General features: G+C 36.8%; 2 protein-coding genes across 4 annotated transcripts in view; both read left to right on the top strand.

Moving 5' to 3' along the window:
* Fam13a (family with sequence similarity 13 member A) overlaps window positions 1-19,892 on the top strand; it is a 347,725-nt gene that overhangs the window by 234,082 nt on the left and 93,751 nt on the right. For 2 of the 3 annotated variants that reach the window (XM_026405191.2, XM_026405190.2), the window contains exon 1: window positions 16,884-17,110. The exons of the other annotated variant lie outside the window; for it this stretch is intronic. In XM_026405191.2, coding sequence (XP_026260976.2) covers window positions 17,082-17,110 — 29 coding nt within the window. In that variant the 5' untranslated portion in view covers window positions 16,884-17,081. Of the gene's footprint in view, window positions 1-16,883; window positions 17,111-19,892 lie in introns of those variants that run through there. 3 annotated transcript variants of the gene reach the window in all.
* On the top strand, window positions 9,772-11,570 carry LOC144257277 (dnaJ homolog subfamily A member 1). Its single transcript, XM_077803435.1, has one exon. The coding sequence runs from the start codon at window positions 9,828-9,830 to the stop codon at window positions 11,019-11,021; it is 1,194 nt and encodes a 397-aa protein (XP_077659561.1). The 5' UTR covers window positions 9,772-9,827; the 3' UTR covers window positions 11,022-11,570.

Below are 19,892 nucleotides of genomic sequence, written 5' to 3'. Positions count from 1 at the left end.
TGCCAAGATCAAATCATGTATCAGATTTTATCTTAATATTTGCCCTAAAAATTATAATAACTATTTTTGGCTACATCATGGTTTTATCAGGTAGCCCTGGGTAAAGAAGGAACTTCAGGTCTGAAGAGTGACCTTGGGTCAAGTAACCATGATTCTGAGAAGGTTATTCATTTCACAAATGTTTATTGAGTTAGGTGAATTATATAAGATCACATCTTTAGTGGAGAGGCCAAGATCAAATATAGGTCTCCTGATTGGGTTACAGTTATCTCCTGCTAATGTTCTACCTCTATTTACTTTACCCTTTGTTGATAAGTTTCTCTCCAACCTGATTGTGAGTCCCTAAAGGAGAGGGACTGTGCCCTTCTGTTTCCTCTGCCTCCACCGCAGGAGCTGTAGACATGTATTCTATTGTGACAGCCACAGTCATTATTGGTGAGATATTATTTTATGTGTCCAATTTGCTTAAGAAGGTCACTGACTTGCTTCCTCTAACTGACTAGAGCTCCCAGAGATTGAAGTCTGACTCTACAAGAATTTTGTGTCGGCTTTCTTTCTTGTAGTCCTTAGAAAGTACCAACCCCACAGAATCCCATTCTGCACACCCTTAGGATATACAGAGATCAGGACAGTTGTGCCCCCTCACTGACCCCCCTTCATTTCTGTGTCACCTTTTTGCATTTCTGTCAATAATATGCTACTTATTTATAGAAGAGAAATCCATTGTGTTCTACAAGTCTCAAACCACCTCTGTGCTATTCTCTGCCCTTGTGGTAGAAGGTTTATGTCTTGTGATGTTTGCCAAACAAAGCTTCATATTTTAGTAATGTATTGCAGTCATACATTTCATGAGAATAACAATTTTTGTTAATACTAGTAATGAATTAATGTGCAATATTAACTGTACCCATTTCCCTTCAAACTCACTAATCTATTAATTTCTGCTGTTAAATATAACTTGCTTCATTTCTGAAGTCCAGCCAGCAGAAAAATCAATCATAACTGACCTGTGTTTGTACTTCATAATGGCTCTCCAATTACTTCCTGAACATGTGCTTCTTCCCTATAGTGTTTCACTCTCTGGTACTGGGAGCCAAGTTTCAGGATTTTTAACTGTCTAGTGAAGCTAAAATGAAATTAGGATTCTTCACAACCATATCATGTACAGTCTGACTTGAAAAGAGACCAGATAGCATATGTGTACTGCTGACTGTGCAGGTTTATGGCAATAGCTCCCACCCAAGAGAAAGGTTTAAAACTGCCCTGTGAAAAGCTGTGAATCTGACCCAGAGTTCCCGTGCAGAGCCACTGTTTTCTGAGTTGTTCCTATTCTTTGGCTTTCATGATGAAGGTTTAAAGAAAAGTAGATTTGAAAAGGGTTCCAAGGTCCAAGACTGAACTTTTTTTTTTTAAAAAGAAAATGTCTAGTTGTGTCTCTGTAGGTGGTTTTCTAGTCTGTTCTTGACCACCACTAGCTCCCATGATAAATATCCCAAGGTCTTAGATAAACTATTTCATATTGTCAATCAACTGAAAATATTTCCTAGTGTTTAACTTCAGTCTTTTTCTAAAATGATATTCTCTGATTTTTCTCTCAGTATTTAATTATTAAAGTAATTCTGTACCCATTCATTAAAATTACCCCTCAATACAATTGCTATGGCTACTCAAATTTTGATATTTCACTAGATCCAAACTTTAATTTAAACAAAAAAAAAAAAAGTTTTTTTCTAATGCTGCTTAAAGTATGAGTGTTCCAATAGCTAAACTGTGGAACCAACCTAGATGCCCTTCAGTAGATGAATGGATTAAAAAAATGTGGCGCATATATATACACAATGGAATATTACTCAGTAATAAATGAGAATACAATCATGGCATTTGCAGGTAAATGGATGGAGTTGGAGAAGACAATGCTAAGTGAAGTTAGCCAATCCCAAAAACCAAAATCTGAATGTTTTCTCTGATATAAGGAGACTGATTCATAGTGGGGTAGGGAGGGGGAACATGGAAGAATAGAGGAACTCTGGATAGGGCAGAGAAGTGGAAGGGGAAAGGAGGGGGCAGGGGGTTAGAAATGATGGTGTAATGATGGACATCATTATCCAAAGTACATGTATGAAGACATGAATTGGTGTGAATATACTTTATATACAACCAGAGATATGAAAAACTGTGCTCTATATGTGTAATAATTGTAATGCATTCTACTGTCATATATTTAAAAAATCAATTATATATATATATATATATATATATATATATATATAATCCCCCTTCAACTCTTGTTATTTCACTATATATGTATAGTATAAGTGTTCAAGAATAGGTTTTTTTTTTTCTTCGATGAAAATGTATTTCACATTAAACAGAATGTTCACATCATGCACATGAGGCATCACCAGTCACAATGGTTCTGTGAGGTACAACAGATCACAACTGCATAGATTTCTAGCAAAATAAAGTTGTAAGAAAGATGGCTAGGCATTTTTTGAAAGTCAGACCATGCTATCATTTTCTGTGTGCTTGTCATAAAAGGGATTTTCGCCCTGGTATTCATCAAGATCAATAGAACTGCATTATTAGAGGCATGTATTTTATTTAGTATATACACATACACAAACATACACAGTTTCCATAACTAATAAACTCTTAAACTGTAGCTAGCTTTAAAAGCACATGAATACGATTGCTATTGAGATATCTTTATGTCTCCTGATTGCAAACCTCTAAAAGCAGATTATGCTAAGTGAAGCTAGTCAATCTTTAAAAAATAAATACCAAATGACCCCTTTGATATAAGGGGAGTAAACAAGGACAGGGTAGGGACAAAAGTTTGAGAAGAAGATTTACATTAAACAGGGATGAGAGGTGGGAGGGAAAGGGAGTGAGAAGGGAAACCGCATGGAAATGGAAGGCGATCCTCAGGGTTATACAAAATGACATATAAGAGGAAAGGAGGGGTAAGACAAGATAATACAAATGGAAGAAATGATTTACAGTAGAAGGGGTAGAGAGAGAAAAGGGGAGGGGAGGGGAGGGGAGGGGGGATAGTAGAGAATAGGACAGACAGCAGAATGCATCAGACACTAGAAAGGCAATTGGTCAATCAATGGAAGGGTAACTGATGTGATTCAGCAATCTGTATACGGGGTATAATTGGGAGTTCATAACCCACTTGAATCAAATTGTGAAATATGATGTATTAAGAACTATGTAATATTTTGAACGACCAACAATAAAAAAAAAATTAAAAAAAAATTAAAAAAAAGAACTATGTAATGTTTTGAACGACCAACAATAAAAAAAAAAAAAAGAATAGGTTTTAGTGTGAGGAAATTTGTTATCATACCTCCAGACTATTTCTAGAGGAATGTAGATCACTAGAGAACATCTGGACTATTGTAATCCTTGTTATATTTACTTGAGTAAACTCTTATTGGACACATTCTGTGTACTGTGCATTATGCTTCGGGCCCTGAAAAGCCCCAGAGAACTAGTTGATTGCCATTAGGAGTCTCCCCAACAGTTAAATGAAACAAATTTCTACATGGTTAACCTACTATAGAATAGAAGCAGGATTTAAGGTAGCTTAATAGAAGTGCTATAAAAGCAAAGAGGCCAGGCAAGGTGGGATACACCTGTAATCCCAGTGGCTCAGGAGGCGGAGGCAGGAGGATCATGAGTTCAAATCCAGTCTTAGCAATTTAGCAAGGCCTTAAGCAACTCAACAAGATCCTAACTCTAAATAAAATAAAATAAAAGCTGGGATGTGGCTCAGTGGTAAAGTGCCGCTGGGTTCAATCCCTTGTACAAAACAAAACAAAAAAAAAATTTAAACACAGAGGACTTCTCATTGCATGAAGTTCAAGGCATTAAAGATTTGTATCAGCCTGCTTTTGCCACTTACTCTTTTGTTCTTATTCATTAGAACAACTCTACTTCAAATTTATCCCAGTGTTCTCATACCTTTACTAACATTGTTCTCTTTATCCCAAGTACCTTTCTCCCATTCTGCCAATGACAAATTTAAATTTCATCTTCCATGTGAATCCCCCCCTTTTTTTTTTTTTAAAGAGAGAGAGAGAGAGAGAGAGAGAGAGAACTTTTAATATTTATTTTTTAGTTCTTGGCGGACACAACATCTTTGTTTGTATGTGGTACTGAGGATCGAACCCGGGCTGCACGCATGCCAGGCGAGCGCGCTACCGCTTGAGCCACATCCCCAGCCCCGTGAATCCCCCTTTGACTCTTGTTATTTCACTCAGTATGTATTTTGTGTCTGTCTTCTTTCACTTGGCATGTGTTTGCAAATTCATCCACCTTGTAGAATGTAGCAGTACTTCATTCCTTTTTAATTCCCAATAATATTCCATTGTCAGTGTATACATTTTCTTTATCCATCATTAGTTGGTAGACATTTGAGTTACTAACACTTTTTGGCTATTAGGAATAATGCTTGTATAAACATTTCTGCACAAGTCATTGTGTGGCCATGTTATTAATTCTCTTAGGTATATGCCTGGGAGTTGATTTGCTAGGACATCATTGTGAATTGATGTTCAACTTTTCCAGGAACAACAAAGTAACCACTCCATCTTGCTTTCCTACTAGCAAGCAGTGCATGATGGTTCCAGTTTTTCTACAGCCTCACCAATACCCGTTGTCTATGATTTTTTTTTTTTTTTTTTTTGCTATAGCCATCCTCCTGAGTGTAAAGTGATATCTCATTGTGGTTTTGATTTACATTTCCCTAATGACTAATGATGTTGATCATCTTTTCATGTGTTTAATGACCACTTGTGTATCTTCCTTAGATAAATATCTTTTCAAATTTCTGACTCATTTTTAAGTTGGTTTATTTTTCATTATATTGTTGCATGGGAGGAGTTGTTTTATTCTGAATATAAGACCCTTACCATATTTGCAAATATATTCTCATATTTTGTGGATTGGTTTTTAAAATTTTTGTTATAGTGATCTTTAAAGCACATAAGTTATATATATATATATATATATGTATATGTGTGTGTGTGTGTGTGTGTGTGTGTGTGTATGTATGTATTTAGTTGTTGATGGACCTTTATTTTTTTTATTTATTTATTTATATGCGGTGCTGAGGATCGAACTCAATTCCTCACACATGTTAGGCAAGTGCTCTACCACAGAGTCACAACCTCAGCCCCAAGTTTTTAATTTTGATGGTCTAATCTACTAGACAGTTTTCTTTTGTCTATGATATTTTATGTCATTTCTAATAGATCATTGCCTATTCCATGTTCATGAGGACTCTCATCCAGGTTTTCTTTTAAGAGTTTTATAGTTTTGTCTCTTAAAACGACAGTCTTTGATCCATTTCGAGTTAATTTTCATGCACGGCATAAGGTCTGTGTCTAGCTTCATTGTTTTGCAGGTGCATATCCAGTTGTTCCAGAAACATTTTCTGAAAAGATTTTTATCTCTTTGAATTACCTTTCTTTCTCCCTTGTCAAAAATCTAAAGCTTATTTTTAAAATTAAAAAACTAATTTAGGATCCTGACTCTTCTTTCCTCTAGCCGGCTTTGTTTTCTGAGAGCATGAATTTCCATTCAGTAGACATAAGCATAAACATGTCTACAAAATATTATAGCACAGTCCAAAGATTGTATCTTATTTCACAGCAGTAATCAGAAAAGACTGCTCTTAGCCTCCTATCTCCCAGGTCCACCTGAACTCACATGCGTACCTTTATAATCTGCCAACTCTCCTATTACAGTGGACAAATGGCGCTTGCAGCTCTCTGGGGTCAACTTTTGTACTTGCACTTTCAATCCCTCTCACCCAGTCAGGGACTGTGTTGCAATAATCCGTTCTCTCCTCTGTAACATTGCTTTCCCCTTTTTTCTAAACTATTCTCATCAGCAGAGAAACATTATGGTTCTCAACCTTTTTTTAATCCCTTCCTAGAAACCATACCCTTGTCATTCTTTCAAGCAAATTTCTGGTAAAGGATTATACATACTTGCTTTCTTTATATTCTTTTCTCCCACTCTTTCTTCAATCCACATGCCACTGAATTTGTTTTTATTAAGAACAGCAACCTCGCCAGGTACCGTGGTACACACCTATAATCCCAGTGGCTGGGAAGGCTGAGGCAGGAGGATCACAAGTTCAAAGCCAGCCTCAGCAATGGTGAGGTGCTAAGCAACTCAGTGAGAGTGAGTCTCTAAATAAAATACAAAATAGGGCTGGGGATAGTTCAGTGGTTAAGTGCTCCTGAGTTCAATCCCAAAAAAAAAGAACAGCAGCCTCCATCTTGTCAAATCCAAAGATTAGTCTCTTATTCTCATTTTTCTCTGTTTCTCAGCGGCATTTGACCCATCTGATAGCTTCTTTTTGAAACACTTCCTTTGCTTTGCTACTGCAACATCATACTCCTGATTTTCCTATGAGCTTGCAAGACACCATTTCTTTACCTCATTTATAGACGCCTCCTTCTTTTCCAGACTGTTCATGTTTGGAGCCCCTCCAAGCTCAGTCTACTGACATCATCTCAGTCTCTTTGTATTTCTGAGGGCTTTCATCCAGTTATATGGCTTTAACTATCTTAACTTATATGGCCTCTAAAATTATACTTCTCATTACAGCCTAATTAGTATATTCCAAACTGGCATACCCAGAAGACTTACATGTTACTAAAGGAGAAATAATGTTGCAAAGTAGTACTTACGGCATAATCTCATCTTTTTTATTGTGGTAAAATATACATAACATAAAATTTACTATTTTAACACATAGAGTTCAGTGGCATTAACTATATTCACATTGTCCCATCTTTGGTTATTAATGTGAATGAATTTTTGAAGTAGTAGTATATAGAATCATATTAAACTCTGGTATATAAATGGTGAGATTTGTATTTGCTATCTTATTGTCTATGTTTTTTAAATTTTTCTATAATGAACATACTGTGTAATTTATAACATGAAAAGTATTTTTTGTTTTAAATCAAGGTGACAGATGCCTCAAGGAGGAAATGATAATTGTCATGTTTTTGAGAAATTATATTGAGTGACAGCTGAACAGCTATGGAACTTGCAATTATGGTTTAACTGGTTTGAGAAGATAAAATCCCCTGAATGGGGGAATCAGAATGGGGAATCTATGAGGAACTGAGAAAGACTGAATTTTGTTTGGATGAGTAGTATGAGTTAGGAGGGTATTCAGCCTAGGAGAGGTGCTTGAATCAAGTGGTGAGAAAGCAAGGTGCCAGGGGCTAAAGCGGTTTAGCCTAATAACCCGGGTTCCTATGATGGAGGAGGGCCCTACTGAGAGTATAGAATTTTGGTTTAACTTTGTAGCCAATGCAGAGCAATCAAAGCTTTTTGACTTGCTTAAAGCTGTGTTCAGAAAGATCAATACTGTACAGTCTATACTAAGGATAGGAAGGGACAAAATTAGTAAAACCTACTAGGAAAAAAATAGCTATAATGTAGAGGTTAAAGAGTAAAAATTCAAGTGGAGAGGGGAGATGGAAGGATGAACAGGAATGGAAGAGAACAGGACTAAAGCATGGGGAAAGAATGGAGAATGGAATCTCATTTAAACTTTTCCTGTTAAATTATTCAGTTATCACTTGCTTTGACCAAATTCCATGCTGATTCATACAGAGCAATTTGAAACCTAGGATGATATTGTTTTCAGAAGTGCTAATAGTTGTTTTTAAAAAAGAATGCTTCACTAGGCTGTTTCCAGACTTAAAATTGAACGCATTTGTATTTTTAAGTTGTCTTCCCTGAAGTCATATTTTGAAGAATCATTGAACTATAATTAATTTTCAATGGATTTTTTATTGTAAATATTTTAAGGTACAAAAATTTTTTGATACACATATACATAGTGAAATGCCTACTACAATACATTTTTTTTTATCTACTAGTCTCAAACACCTTGGCTCAGTTGATCCTTCTTCCTCCAGTCTTCTGAAAGCTGGAACTACAAGTGCATACCACCATGTCTAACCATTTTCTTTATTTAGTGCATGAATTAATTTTAGTGCCTATTCAGGGGACCAATAGGTTTATTAGCTTTATTTATGTATAAGTACAATTTTTTTCTTAATTTATTTAAATTTTTTTCTAACATATGGTTCTCACTAAAATTCAATGAGAAGAAAAATTTACTTTCATTATGAATTTTATTAATGCTATATATGTGAATAGCAGTAATAGAGAATTCAAGCATGTATATATGCAATTGTTTAATATACTGGGTTTAGTTTTCTGACAAGTTTAATTAAAAGGGATTTTTTTTTTAAGTAATGGAGATAGAACCCAAACGTGCTTTACCGCTGAACCACATCCCCAGCCCTTTTAATTTTTATTTTATTTATTTTGAGACAAGGTCTCACTAAGGTGTTTAGATTCTTGCTAAAGTTGCTAAGCCTGGCCTTGAACTTGTGATCCCCTTGGCTCAGTCTCCCAAGATACTGGGATTACAGATATGTACCACCATGACCAGCAAAAGGGATTCTTTGTTGCTGTTATCATTGTTCATTATTTAAAATGCACTAGGGGTTTTGACATTTTAAGACCCAATGTTATGATTTTTCTTTAATGTGACCTAGTCTTAGTAACACAAATAATTGGTGCTTTCCCTTATTTTCCTTTTAAAAATGTTTTCACTTATTCATATCTATTGGGCTGGTTCAAAGCAAAGCATTTTACTTTGGGTTAAAATAAATTAATTTTGCCAGCCAGTGCAAAATTAATTGACATTGAAAAATTGTATGTTTGTGCTCAGTATTTAATGTCTCAGAATATGAAGAGTTTATCTTGTATTTTATGGATACAGACTTAGCCAGTTGGTTACCATATCACAGTGAACAGTTGTGACATGTTTCTACAGAAGCCGTGTTGAAGCTTACTTCTCCTTGGTCAGGAAATATCATTTAGCAGGGTGGTGGGTCACTGGGACAATTTGAGGCAGCTGATCTCAGGTGTGGAAGCAGCTGTTGTGTGGGACATGACTTATTTTGTGAGAACAGAAACACTATTATCGGGACTCCCAGGGGAAATTTGGAAAAAGTCGTGCCAGGGGAGTCCCATTCCAGGAAAATGTGCTCCAAGCACTTATTTATTGGCAATGGTCAGTAACTGAGATTCCATCTGGCAAAACTGGATTTTTCCCTGTCCCAGAAAGTTGGGGAACAATTATGTAAGTTGTCTCAAAGAATTTATTTTTAGCCTCTTTTTTTATGAAGAATTGCAGTCGCTCTATTCTTACAAAAAAAAAAACACTTGAAAAAAATAAGAAAGCATTCTTTATTTCCTATAGCTAATTGATATATAAGTAAGCATGCAAATTTAATACTTTCTTAGAGTGCCATTAGATGGTAGAAAAGCTATAGGCACTGGCATTCAGATGCTGGCTTCTTGTCAGTCACTTATAGCTGAGAGCTCACATTAATTTCATACCCACATCTATTACAATGAGCACAGCAAAAACTCTAAGATTATGCTAGTTGCTTACCTATACAACTCCTCCAGTCCTTCTCCCTCTTTTTAATTTTTTTTTTTACATTTTGTTGACGATGATAATATTGTCCTCTGATAAAGTCCAGAAATTCTCTAGCGTTCTAAGACAGATGGTTGGAGAACTGGTTCAATAAGGATCCGTACATCAATGCCAGAATATCTAAATTATATGTGCCTCCAAAATCTTAGCTTTGTGATTATAAATTTCAAAAGTCATATCATTACCTTTAAAAAATATTGAGTATCTTGACAGTTACGCGCTCCTTCCCACTCCCTCACAACGGCCCCAGCCCGCTCACCGGCTGTAGAAAATGGTGAAAGAAACCACTTACTATGATGTTTTGGGGGTCAAACCCAATGCCACCCAGGAAGAATTAAAAAAGGCTTACAGAAAATTGGCCTTGAAGTACCACCCTGATAAGAATCCAAATGAAGGTGAAAAGTTTAAACAGATTTCTCAAGCTTATGAAGTTCTCTCTGATGCCAAGAAAAGGGAATTATATGACAAAGGAGGAGAACAGGCAATTAAGGAGGGTGGAGCAGGTGGTGGTTTTGGCTCCCCCATGGACATCTTTGATATGTTTTTTGGAGGAGGAGGAAGGATGCAGAGAGAAAGGAGAGGTAAAAACGTTGTGCACCAGCTCTCAGTAACATTAGAAGACTTATATAATGGTGCAACAAGAAAACTGGCTCTGCAAAAGAATGTGATTTGTGACAAATGTGAAGGCCGGGGTGGTAAGAAAGGAGCAGTAGAGTGCTGTCCCAACTGCCGAGGTACTGGAATGCAAATAAGAATTCATCAGATAGGACCTGGAATGGTTCAGCAAATTCAGTCTGTGTGCATGGAGTGCCAGGGCCATGGGGAGCGGATCAGTCCTAAAGATAGATGTAAAAGCTGCAATGGAAGGAAGATAGTTCGAGAGAAGAAGATTCTGGAAGTTCATATTGACAAAGGCATGAAAGATGGACAGAAGATAACATTCCATGGTGAAGGAGACCAAGAGCCAGGACTGGAACCAGGAGATATTATCATTGTATTAGATCAGAAGGACCATGCTGTTTTTACTCGACGAGGAGAAGACCTTTTCATGTGTATGGACATACAGCTGGTGGAAGCATTATGTGGCTTCCAGAAGCCAATATCTACTCTTGATAATCGAACCATAGTCATCACCTCTCATCCAGGTCAGATTGTCAAGCATGGAGATATAAAGTGTGTGCTAAATGAAGGTATGCCAATTTATCGTAGACCATATGAAAAGGGTCGCCTAATCATCGAGTTTAAGGTAAACTTTCCTGAAAATGGCTTTCTGTCTCCTGACAAACTCTCTTTGCTGGAAAAACTCCTACCTGAGAGGAAGGAAGTGGAAGAGACTGATGAAATGGATCAGGTAGAACTGGTGGACTTTGATCCAAATCAGGAAAGACGGCGCCATTATAATGGAGAAGCATATGAGGATGATGAACATCATCCCAGAGGTGGTGTTCAGTGTCAAACCTCTTAATGGGGCCAGTGAATAATACTCACTGCAGGCATTTTATATGCAGTAGTGAATGAGTGAAGGACTATAATCATAATATGCTCACTACTTGCTATTGTTTTTGTTTTAATATTCAATTATAGTAGTGTTTTAAAAGTTAAATGAAGAATAAACGCAAATATAAAAGCTCTGACTTTGCCCTGTATGTATGATGACTTCAGTGTGCAAGAAGTTGTTTAATACCTGTAAAGACTACTTTTAAAAAAGTTCCCCTAGCATCTGTTAGGCCATACCTTGTAATTGATTTCAGCTGTGTATGTGGACAAACTTAGACTGAAAAGTATACTAGGTATATGTGTTGATTTCAGTGTATGACCCTTCATTGTTAAGCTATAAAATTAAAACTCTGTATTTAACTTGCAATCAGAAAAAGAAAACTTAATTTGTAGAGGAGTGTTGGTCTGTCTAGTTATTTGTATTAAGTGGGACTCTTGTGATGACTGCATTCTATTGCCTCAACTTACTTGAAGGTGACATAATGTATAATTTTGCTTCTGGTATCAGTGAAAGAAATGATACCTTTCAAAAGATGGGGTTTATCATTATATGCTGCTTCTTAAGGGCTTGCACTTGTAGAATTGCATTCCCTTCTATTGTGCCATCTTTTAAAAATATATATATATATACATACACATATATACAAAACTGTGTTGACCAGTCCTGGTTACATTTTTCCCTTCTCTTTGGACCATGGTAAGCCCTGGTAGTGAAATCCAGAGCTGGATAACAGAAATTAAAACGAAGAGACCTATACATGGAAAAGTAGTTTGCATGTATAATATAGGAAGGTGTTCCTTAGGTATGTTACAGACTTAAACCATTTGACTTATGCTCCAAAGTAACTGTAATTTGATGTTGGTAGTCTAGCAAATATGATGAATAGCTTTAACCGTGTGTTTAAAAGTCATCATATGTTCACATGCTTAAATCTGGATATCAGAATTTAAGCAATTCTTGAAATGTATGAATGTCTCCTTAATATACTGATTACAAAGCAAAAAAAAAAAAAAAAAATAAAAAATATTGAGTATCTTGTGTAGGGCATTGTTTCTTAATGCATTTTTCAAAGATTGATTTTAAAATTTTATATACATGTATTATATACTTTTGATCATATATAATTTAATTTTAAAATTTTATTTATATAGTATATATAAACTCTTGCTGGAGAAGCACCTTTTTAACTAAAATTATAAGAAAAAAAATTTTATATCATTATGTCCTGGGAAATAAATCAGTTTGATTTTAAACCAAAATCTGAAAACGAGTTAATGTAGCCAAGAAATGTCCTTGGTTCCTTGGTTGTTTTTAATTGATGTTGAAATTAAAAGAAATGCAGCCACATCATTGTTGGAGCAAGTGTTGCTCTTGATAGTACAAGGGCAAACACAGATATTACCAAACACTTGGAATCTGCCGAAGAAGTTATGTAAGAAAATTAGAGATCTGCAAGCCATGTAAAGTGTGGGAAAGGAAATAGACAACCTAGGAGAATCTTAGTAGTATATAATGCTTATAAGAGTTCAGAAGTTTGGATAGAATATTACAGTTTTATGCCTCTGTGATGACACATCAGTGTATGACCCAGGAATTTTATTTCTTATCTTGGGTCATTAATTACCTGAGGTATTTGACTTATTTTCAGTGCAGCTCTACAATGGAAAAATGCTAAAAAGTGAATAGAAATATTGCTTGATAACCTAATCAAAGCAGCTATGCTTTAGGCTATCTAAAAGAGCAATTTACTTATTCATTAATTTTTTTTTCAGCAGTATTGTTCTGTGTAATCACTGCAGGAAAGATACAATTCTTGTCCTGGAGAGTTTACTTTCCAAAAGGAGAATAATATATATGTAGGTTCAAATAATAAAACCATATGGGCAAAAAAAGATAACTATCATAATAGATGCAAAGGACTAAGTGAGTTCAAAGGGGCAATAGATTCTTTCCAACTGGCTTAGGCTTCAAATATGAGTGGAAATTTTCCCAGACGGAATGGAATGGGAGAATATTCAGACAGAGGGAACAGCATGAGCAAATGGTTAGGTAGAAGAGCTTGGACCAGATAGGAATGGAGTTGTTTCCTGAAGAGGTATAAGCAGCTGAACTGCACAAGTCCATTGGGTTCAATCAGTGGAAAGTCCTAAATATCATATTAAAAGATATAGGGTTTATATACAAGGTAGCTGGGAGCTGCTAAAGTTTTGATCAGAGAAGTGAGTACCCAGTTCATAACCACAGTAGGAAATTTATTCTATTAGTCAAATGTATGCACTGGAGATGGGGCAAGTAGAATCAGAAAGGCTGTCATACCAATACAGCTGACCCAGGCAGACTGATTAGACAGACATGGCAGGACACTCAACAAATTTGGTTAAAGGGAGGAGAAGAGAGGGAGGAGTAAAGATGACTCATGGTTTGAATCTGATTCATAAGGAGAATAATAACATCATTAGCAAAAAGGGCCTGGAGGAGAAATTGGAGATCAGATAATACGAGGTTTTGAATGTGTTGACTACGAACCGGTGCTAATAATTATTGAGCACTTATAACTTGCCAGGCACTATTATATGTTTTATACGCATGATCTCACTGATTCCTTGCAGCAACCTTAGAGCTGCTCAACAACCTACCCAAGTTTACATTGCCTATCAGTGATGCAGTCAGGAGCCAGCCCCAGGGGCAGAATTCCAGAGCCCAATTTATTGAATGCTTTTACTAAATGGTACTGGGCTTGGAGTCAGGGATGAAAGAGAAGGAAAGACAAATAAAAGGAGAATGATGATCAGGGAGGTTGGGAGAAATTCCAGAAAAGATCACAGAGCCCCAAAGACTTTCAGAAAACTGAAGATGGGTGTTGCAGCAATGCTAAGATGTGGGTGAGAATCTAGGCAAATCCATTTAGATTTAGTGACCAGAAGAGCACTGGTTGGCCTTAAAAGTGGGTTCAGAAAAGTGTTGAGGTCCAGAGTGTATTGACATGGGCTGGAGGATCGGGTAATTTAGGAGGAGATGGGAGCAGCCCGGGGAGATCTGGAGCGAGACTGTCAGTGAGAAGACTGCAGCACCCGGAGGTAGGCCTGCCGGGGAAAGCATTTTTAAGGATGAGGATCACTCCTTGGTGCCCACCCAGAGCAGATGTCAAGGAACAGATTTCAGGTTTAAGTGAGGTCAACTCTTCCAGAGGAAGGAGAAAGTGACGAGATCCATTGCACAGATAAGAGCAAAAGGAGCCCTGAGCACCCTCTCCAGAGGTGAAATGTGTGTCAGGGTCTGGGAAAGACATAAGTGGAGCAAAGAAGACCAAACTCCCATTTGCTGATTTTTGGTTTTCTCAGTCAATTAGGAAATGAGTTAATTAGCGACTGAGGGAGGTCAGAGTTGTGTCACTCAGGGGTTTGCAGCAGTTGCTGTGGGAATGCAGTGAACAGTCCAAAGACAATGACAAAAGGTTGCCACACATAGTCTTATGGTTCACACTGAGGTTAAATAGCATGACTCTTTAGTCTAACTAGTTGTCAGGGTTTGTGACTTCTTTTGCAGTGTTCAGCAGTCTGGCAACAGAAAGCCCAGCAGGCAAGATTACAAAGGGTGAGGAAGCAAAGGATGCTAGTGACTGCCAGGCGGTTTGGGTGCAGGTTGTCCTTTGCAGAAACTGCAAACAGACAGAGCTGAATAGAGAGCTAAGGGAAGAGGTGGGGGAATGGAGAGGGGAGAAGCATCGACATTTAAGAGAGGTCCACATTTAGGGACTCCATGAGGAAATGTGGCCCGGTTCTCGTGGTCAGAATGTCAGTGTTTGAGAAATTAGAGTGAACGGAGGTCCTGGAATGGCACTCTTTCCACCTGGCTATGAAGAACTGACCTGAGGAAGTTAGAAGTAGAAATAATAAAGGTATTAAGTGACCAATGACTCTGAGAGTAGGTGGTGGGGTAGACAGAAGGGGCTGCAATTCAGACACAAAATCATAAGTGATCATTAGGTAATGCCCAGAAAGTGATGAAAAATTTTTTTAAAAGGAACAATGTTTTGTTTATACATAATAGAGACTTGAAAAGGCATGCAATTACTGAGCTAAAATGTTAATGGATTTAAAAAAATAATGATGATATTGATATACTGTTAACATGGTGTGTTATAGGAATATTAACAGGAAGACAATTTATCGAGAAATGTATGTGAAATCAGACATCGAGCAAAATTGTAGCTCAGAATAACACTTTAAATGCATTGAATGTAAAATGTTCAATTTTACCTTTTTTTTAAAAAAAAAAAAACCTGGGTCTTCTATTGCTGAACTTTTATGTCTATTTCAGCCAGATAATATTGATATGTTCATAAAATGCAGAAAAGACAGCATATGATTTCTGTCATTTGAATCTCAGCTATTTCTAAAAATATTTGTATCTTACAAGATATTATAAAAGCTCCTACAGAACTGGGCACAGTGGCCACACCTCAAAGTTGTCATCCTTCTGCTTGCGGAAGGATGACAAGTTTGAGGCCAGCCTGGGCACTTGGGGAGACCCTGTCTTAAAATAAAAATTTAAAGAAGCTGGGGATGTGGCACAATCCCCAGTAGTAACAACAAAACAAAAAGCAAAGAAAGTCAAATAGAAGGGCTGGGATTGTAGCTCAGTGGTAGAGTGCTCACCTAGCATGTGGGAGGCACTGGGTTCAATTCTCAGCACCACATATAAATAAATGAATAAAATAAAATGTCCAATAAATATATATATGTGTGTGTGTATATATATATATATATATATATTTGGAAGTTAAGGTGGAAGAAATCTTTTGTAAATGTATGTCTGTTAGTTTTCCTACAACATATGAAATCTATGAATTAGCAATTATGTTTCTAAAATTAACACCTGATTATTCCATACTGAAGAATAAATTACAAAGGAAAGATGATAATTAACAATCATTTAGGAAATCTTATGGGGAAAAAATTGATTTTCGTGTTACCTGTAAAAAAAACTAATAATAATAAAATAAGAAACAAGCCTCCCCCAAAATGCCGTTGATCTGTGTAAATAAACAAATTCAATTTTATAAGAATAAAATACAGAAATAATAGTTGAAGTAATGTCCATGAGTGTAGACTTCCGATCTCTTAAGAACTTGAGCAGTCCTAAGGCACGTATCCTCCCCAGAAGTGGGAGGACGTGCCTTGGGTGATGTCACCAGTGACTAGTAACCACCCCAGTGTAAACAAACATCAGCAGGAAATAAATGTGGGTAGGGCAAGGGTCTAGAAGCATGCCTTCCTTCTAGAAAAGTCTCAGTGGAGTTTTTTTTTTTTTTTCCTTTTGTTTTGGTTTTTTTGTTGTTGTTCTTTTTTTTAAAGGAAGAAAGAGAACACCGTCTAGCCTTTGCCTTCTGCCACAGAGACCTTTCGTTTCAGAGGCAGTGTCTTCCCTTGACAAATGGATTTCCTGGCTGGCAGTCTTTGTAATATTGAAAAGTACAGGACTGTTCGCTCTTGCAGCAATTATTGGTTGCTTTTTTCCAGACTGACAAGCTTGTCTGTGGAATTGCTCAGGGGAGAGTTTCAAGTTACCAGAACTAGGCAAGCCCACTGAGGAGCAGGAGCTGGAGCAGGAGAGGAGCAGAAGGAGAGGGAGAGGACGAGGAGGAGGAGGAGGAGGAGGAGGAGGAGGAGGAGGAGGAGCAGCAGCAGCAGCAGCAGCAGCAGCAGCGCCTTTCGTACTGCTGCAGCCGCTCTTCTGATTGGCTGGGTGGTTCAGCTGCTTCTCTGGAACAAAAGGTCAAAGTGGACTGCAGTGTAAATGTGGAGAGGCAGCCGATAAATAGCATTGCTTGGAGAAGTTTGGAGGTTGAGAGCCACCGCACGCTGGCAAACTGCAAGAGCAGTTGTTTCTCCAGCCCAGCCCGGAGGTGCAGCCTCGTGCCCGAGCCCAGCTTAGCCACTGTAAGCAGAGGATCACTGCCACAGACGGCCAGACTTGTCCTGGAAGAGGCGGTTGTGAGAATCCCTTGCAAATTTCCATGCAAGAATGGCTTGTGAAATCATGCCTCTGCAAAGGTAGTGTTTTCTCCTATTTGTTTTGTTTTATTCTGTCTGTATCCTGTGAGTTGTATAAAGCCATATAACTTGGCCACTACTTGGCATCTTTTAATAACCCGCGGCCAACTGTGTAGTCTGCTGTACCTAACGTTTTTCTCCAAGACCAGAAAAATTTAAATATCCTACTGCTCCTTACTGACATTTCTGCCCAATTTCTTATCTTCTTCCACTTGATCATTACATTCAGTTATATCCTTCTTGGAATGGAAGTGAATGTAAGAATAAACATCTGAAATCTGAAGAAAAACAGACTAAGAAATATATTGAGTAGGTCTATAAAAGAACTGAATCAGTTTCTTAGCAATGTTTCCACTATGACTCTCAGAGGATGTCCATAGGCTGAAGACCTTTTTAAAATGAATCTTAGGAGCCTTCTTTTGTAGACAAGGGTTTTCTATCAATAAGTGCATTATAATAAACGGAAAACAATGTTAAAGATAATATTTCCCTTTGAATAATTCTAGATAGATCTGTTACAGCAATCACACTTTTCTTCCCATATTTTTTATTAGTGCATTATAGTTGTACACATTGATGGGATTTGTGGCTACATATTTGTACATGCCACTGGTGGCACTTTAAAAAAAAACAACTGCTCTATAAGAATGATTGAGCACAAGTTCTGTTTTTGTTCATTAATGATTGTAACATAGATGAGGTGGGGGTGGCAAAGGAGTTGTACCAAAGCAGAGAAAGGTAAATTTTAAACAAAGGTGCTTGTTAAAAGGAACTATGTTAGTGAACTATAAGACTTATAAGTGAATAATATATCCTGGAATGTTAATCTGGAAGTCACCTCAGTGTTGACTGAGTCCAGTCCTTGGATTTCACAACAGGAAAACTGAGGCGTGTAGAAAGTCACCAAGTTGCCCAAGGTCACATCTTATGGTTTAAAACATTACTTTAGCCAATCATGTTATCTTATTTCAATTTCAATGCTTTACATGCAAGGGAATTTGAGTCCATATAAATGCTTCATTTAGAGGATTTTATTAGTAAAATGATTAAAATCAAATAGCAAATATGGTTTATTTATAAATTAAAACTAGATAAAAATGAATTTCAGCCAGGGATATAGCTCAGTTGGTATAGTGCTTGCCTGTCCTGCACAAGGCCCTGGGTTCAAAACCCAGCACTACATACACAAATAAATAAATAAATAAATTGTAATTTGGATTTTTTAAAAAATGAATTTCATTTTTTAAAAAAAACAGGCTACAAATGTGTTACTTAATGTTTGATTTAACAATGAAAATAAGATTTTAAAAATGTATTGTTTATTTACAAAATGATTCCTGCAGATATTAACTGTGAGATAACCCAGGATGGATTTTTTCTTTTTTTTCACTGTACTGACACGTGCACTGTAATGGGAACTTAATGAGGGTGTTCAAGGAATTCCTTTTCAAAAATTAATAATTAAAGGCAGGAGAAAGTGGTTCATGGACAGATCTCTATTTTTTTATATTAACTCAGTGAAAAAGTCATATGCTTAAAGCTCATGGGAGACCAAAACAAATGTACACTTTTTGAAGTCTTACTTGATTTCCAACAAATTGGGGACATTTTTAAGTTATAATGACGTCAGTTCTTAACAGTTTTAAGTAGATTGTATTATACATGAGAACAGTTTTAGCTATTACTGAACTCTGTAATAGCTACTTGATAATATAATAACTGTTAAGATGAAAATAGATCTTTATATTGCCAAGATATTGTTTAGGCAGTTAAGTTGATAATAGATAAAATAAAATCAGTATAATTTTCTAAGAATTATTTTGTAGTCAGTCATTGTTAATGAACCTAATAGGAATAAATCTAGGGATGATTTGAATTTACATTCAAGAATGATGAGTTGCTACTTTTGTTTCTTTGCATTATTGCATGTAGCTTACTCTCACTCCTTTGTGCACTCACTGTCACAATATTCCCCCAGCTCTTAGAATTTGCTTTACTGATTTCCCTGCAGTCTTTACTTCTAGCCTGTGCCTACCTTTGATTATAAATCTCCTGAAGGCAAGGACCACGTTGGTGTGATTCTCTCCACTGGGGATGTGTATGTTTAAGCATTTGTGCAGAACACCTTCCCACTCCTATTTATAATTGTTTTGTCAGATTCAAGTTCATGACTATCCTGGTATTGATAGCTATTGCTGACTGACCCTGTCCTTCTCCTCCTGCTGAGGCAGGAACTTGGCAGAGCCTTGGCAGTATGTGTGCCAACTCACTCTGTGTCAAAGAACCAAAGGGCTAGGAACTGAATGGAAAGTGGATGAGTAAAAGAATAACTTTTAATACCAATGAAAGAAATTCATGCTCATTATTTTATTGAGCAGAGAGGTCAGTGTGTCTCATACTCTAGGGGCATGAGAATTGCCTGGGGAATTTATTTTTTAGATCAATTTCTTCTTGCTGCCCTCCTTGTGTAAATCCTAATCTGGAGGTGGCAGAGAAAATGTCTGCATTTAACAACTCCCTAAAAGCATCTCTGATCCAGATGGCCTACACTTAGAGAAGCACTGATGTAAATTCTAGTTAATGATTACAGCTTAAATAAAGCTATTGACAGCTGGCATACGTAGTAGGAATGTACATATGTACTACTCTACCTACCCAATTAGCATATTTAATATCCTGACCTTAAGTGAGTTTTTTTTCGTAATTGACGCTTTCATTTACTAGTTCATCAGTTTGTTAAAACAAAACATACAACATTTAAAAATTTTCTCTTTGACCACAC

This window comes from Urocitellus parryii, chromosome 10 (assembly GCF_045843805.1).
Source record: "Urocitellus parryii isolate mUroPar1 chromosome 10, mUroPar1.hap1, whole genome shotgun sequence".
Taxonomy (NCBI): Eukaryota; Metazoa; Chordata; class Mammalia; order Rodentia; family Sciuridae; genus Urocitellus; species Urocitellus parryii.
The sequence above is the reverse complement of the archived record's forward strand: the minus strand, read 5'-3'. Positions and strand labels throughout refer to the sequence as shown.

What these genes read in the sequence shown, in the direction of transcription:
- LOC144257277 (XM_077803435.1), top strand. Translation starts at nt 9,828, where the DNA reads ATGGTGAAAGAAACCACTTACTATGATGTTTTGGGGGTCAAACCCAAT.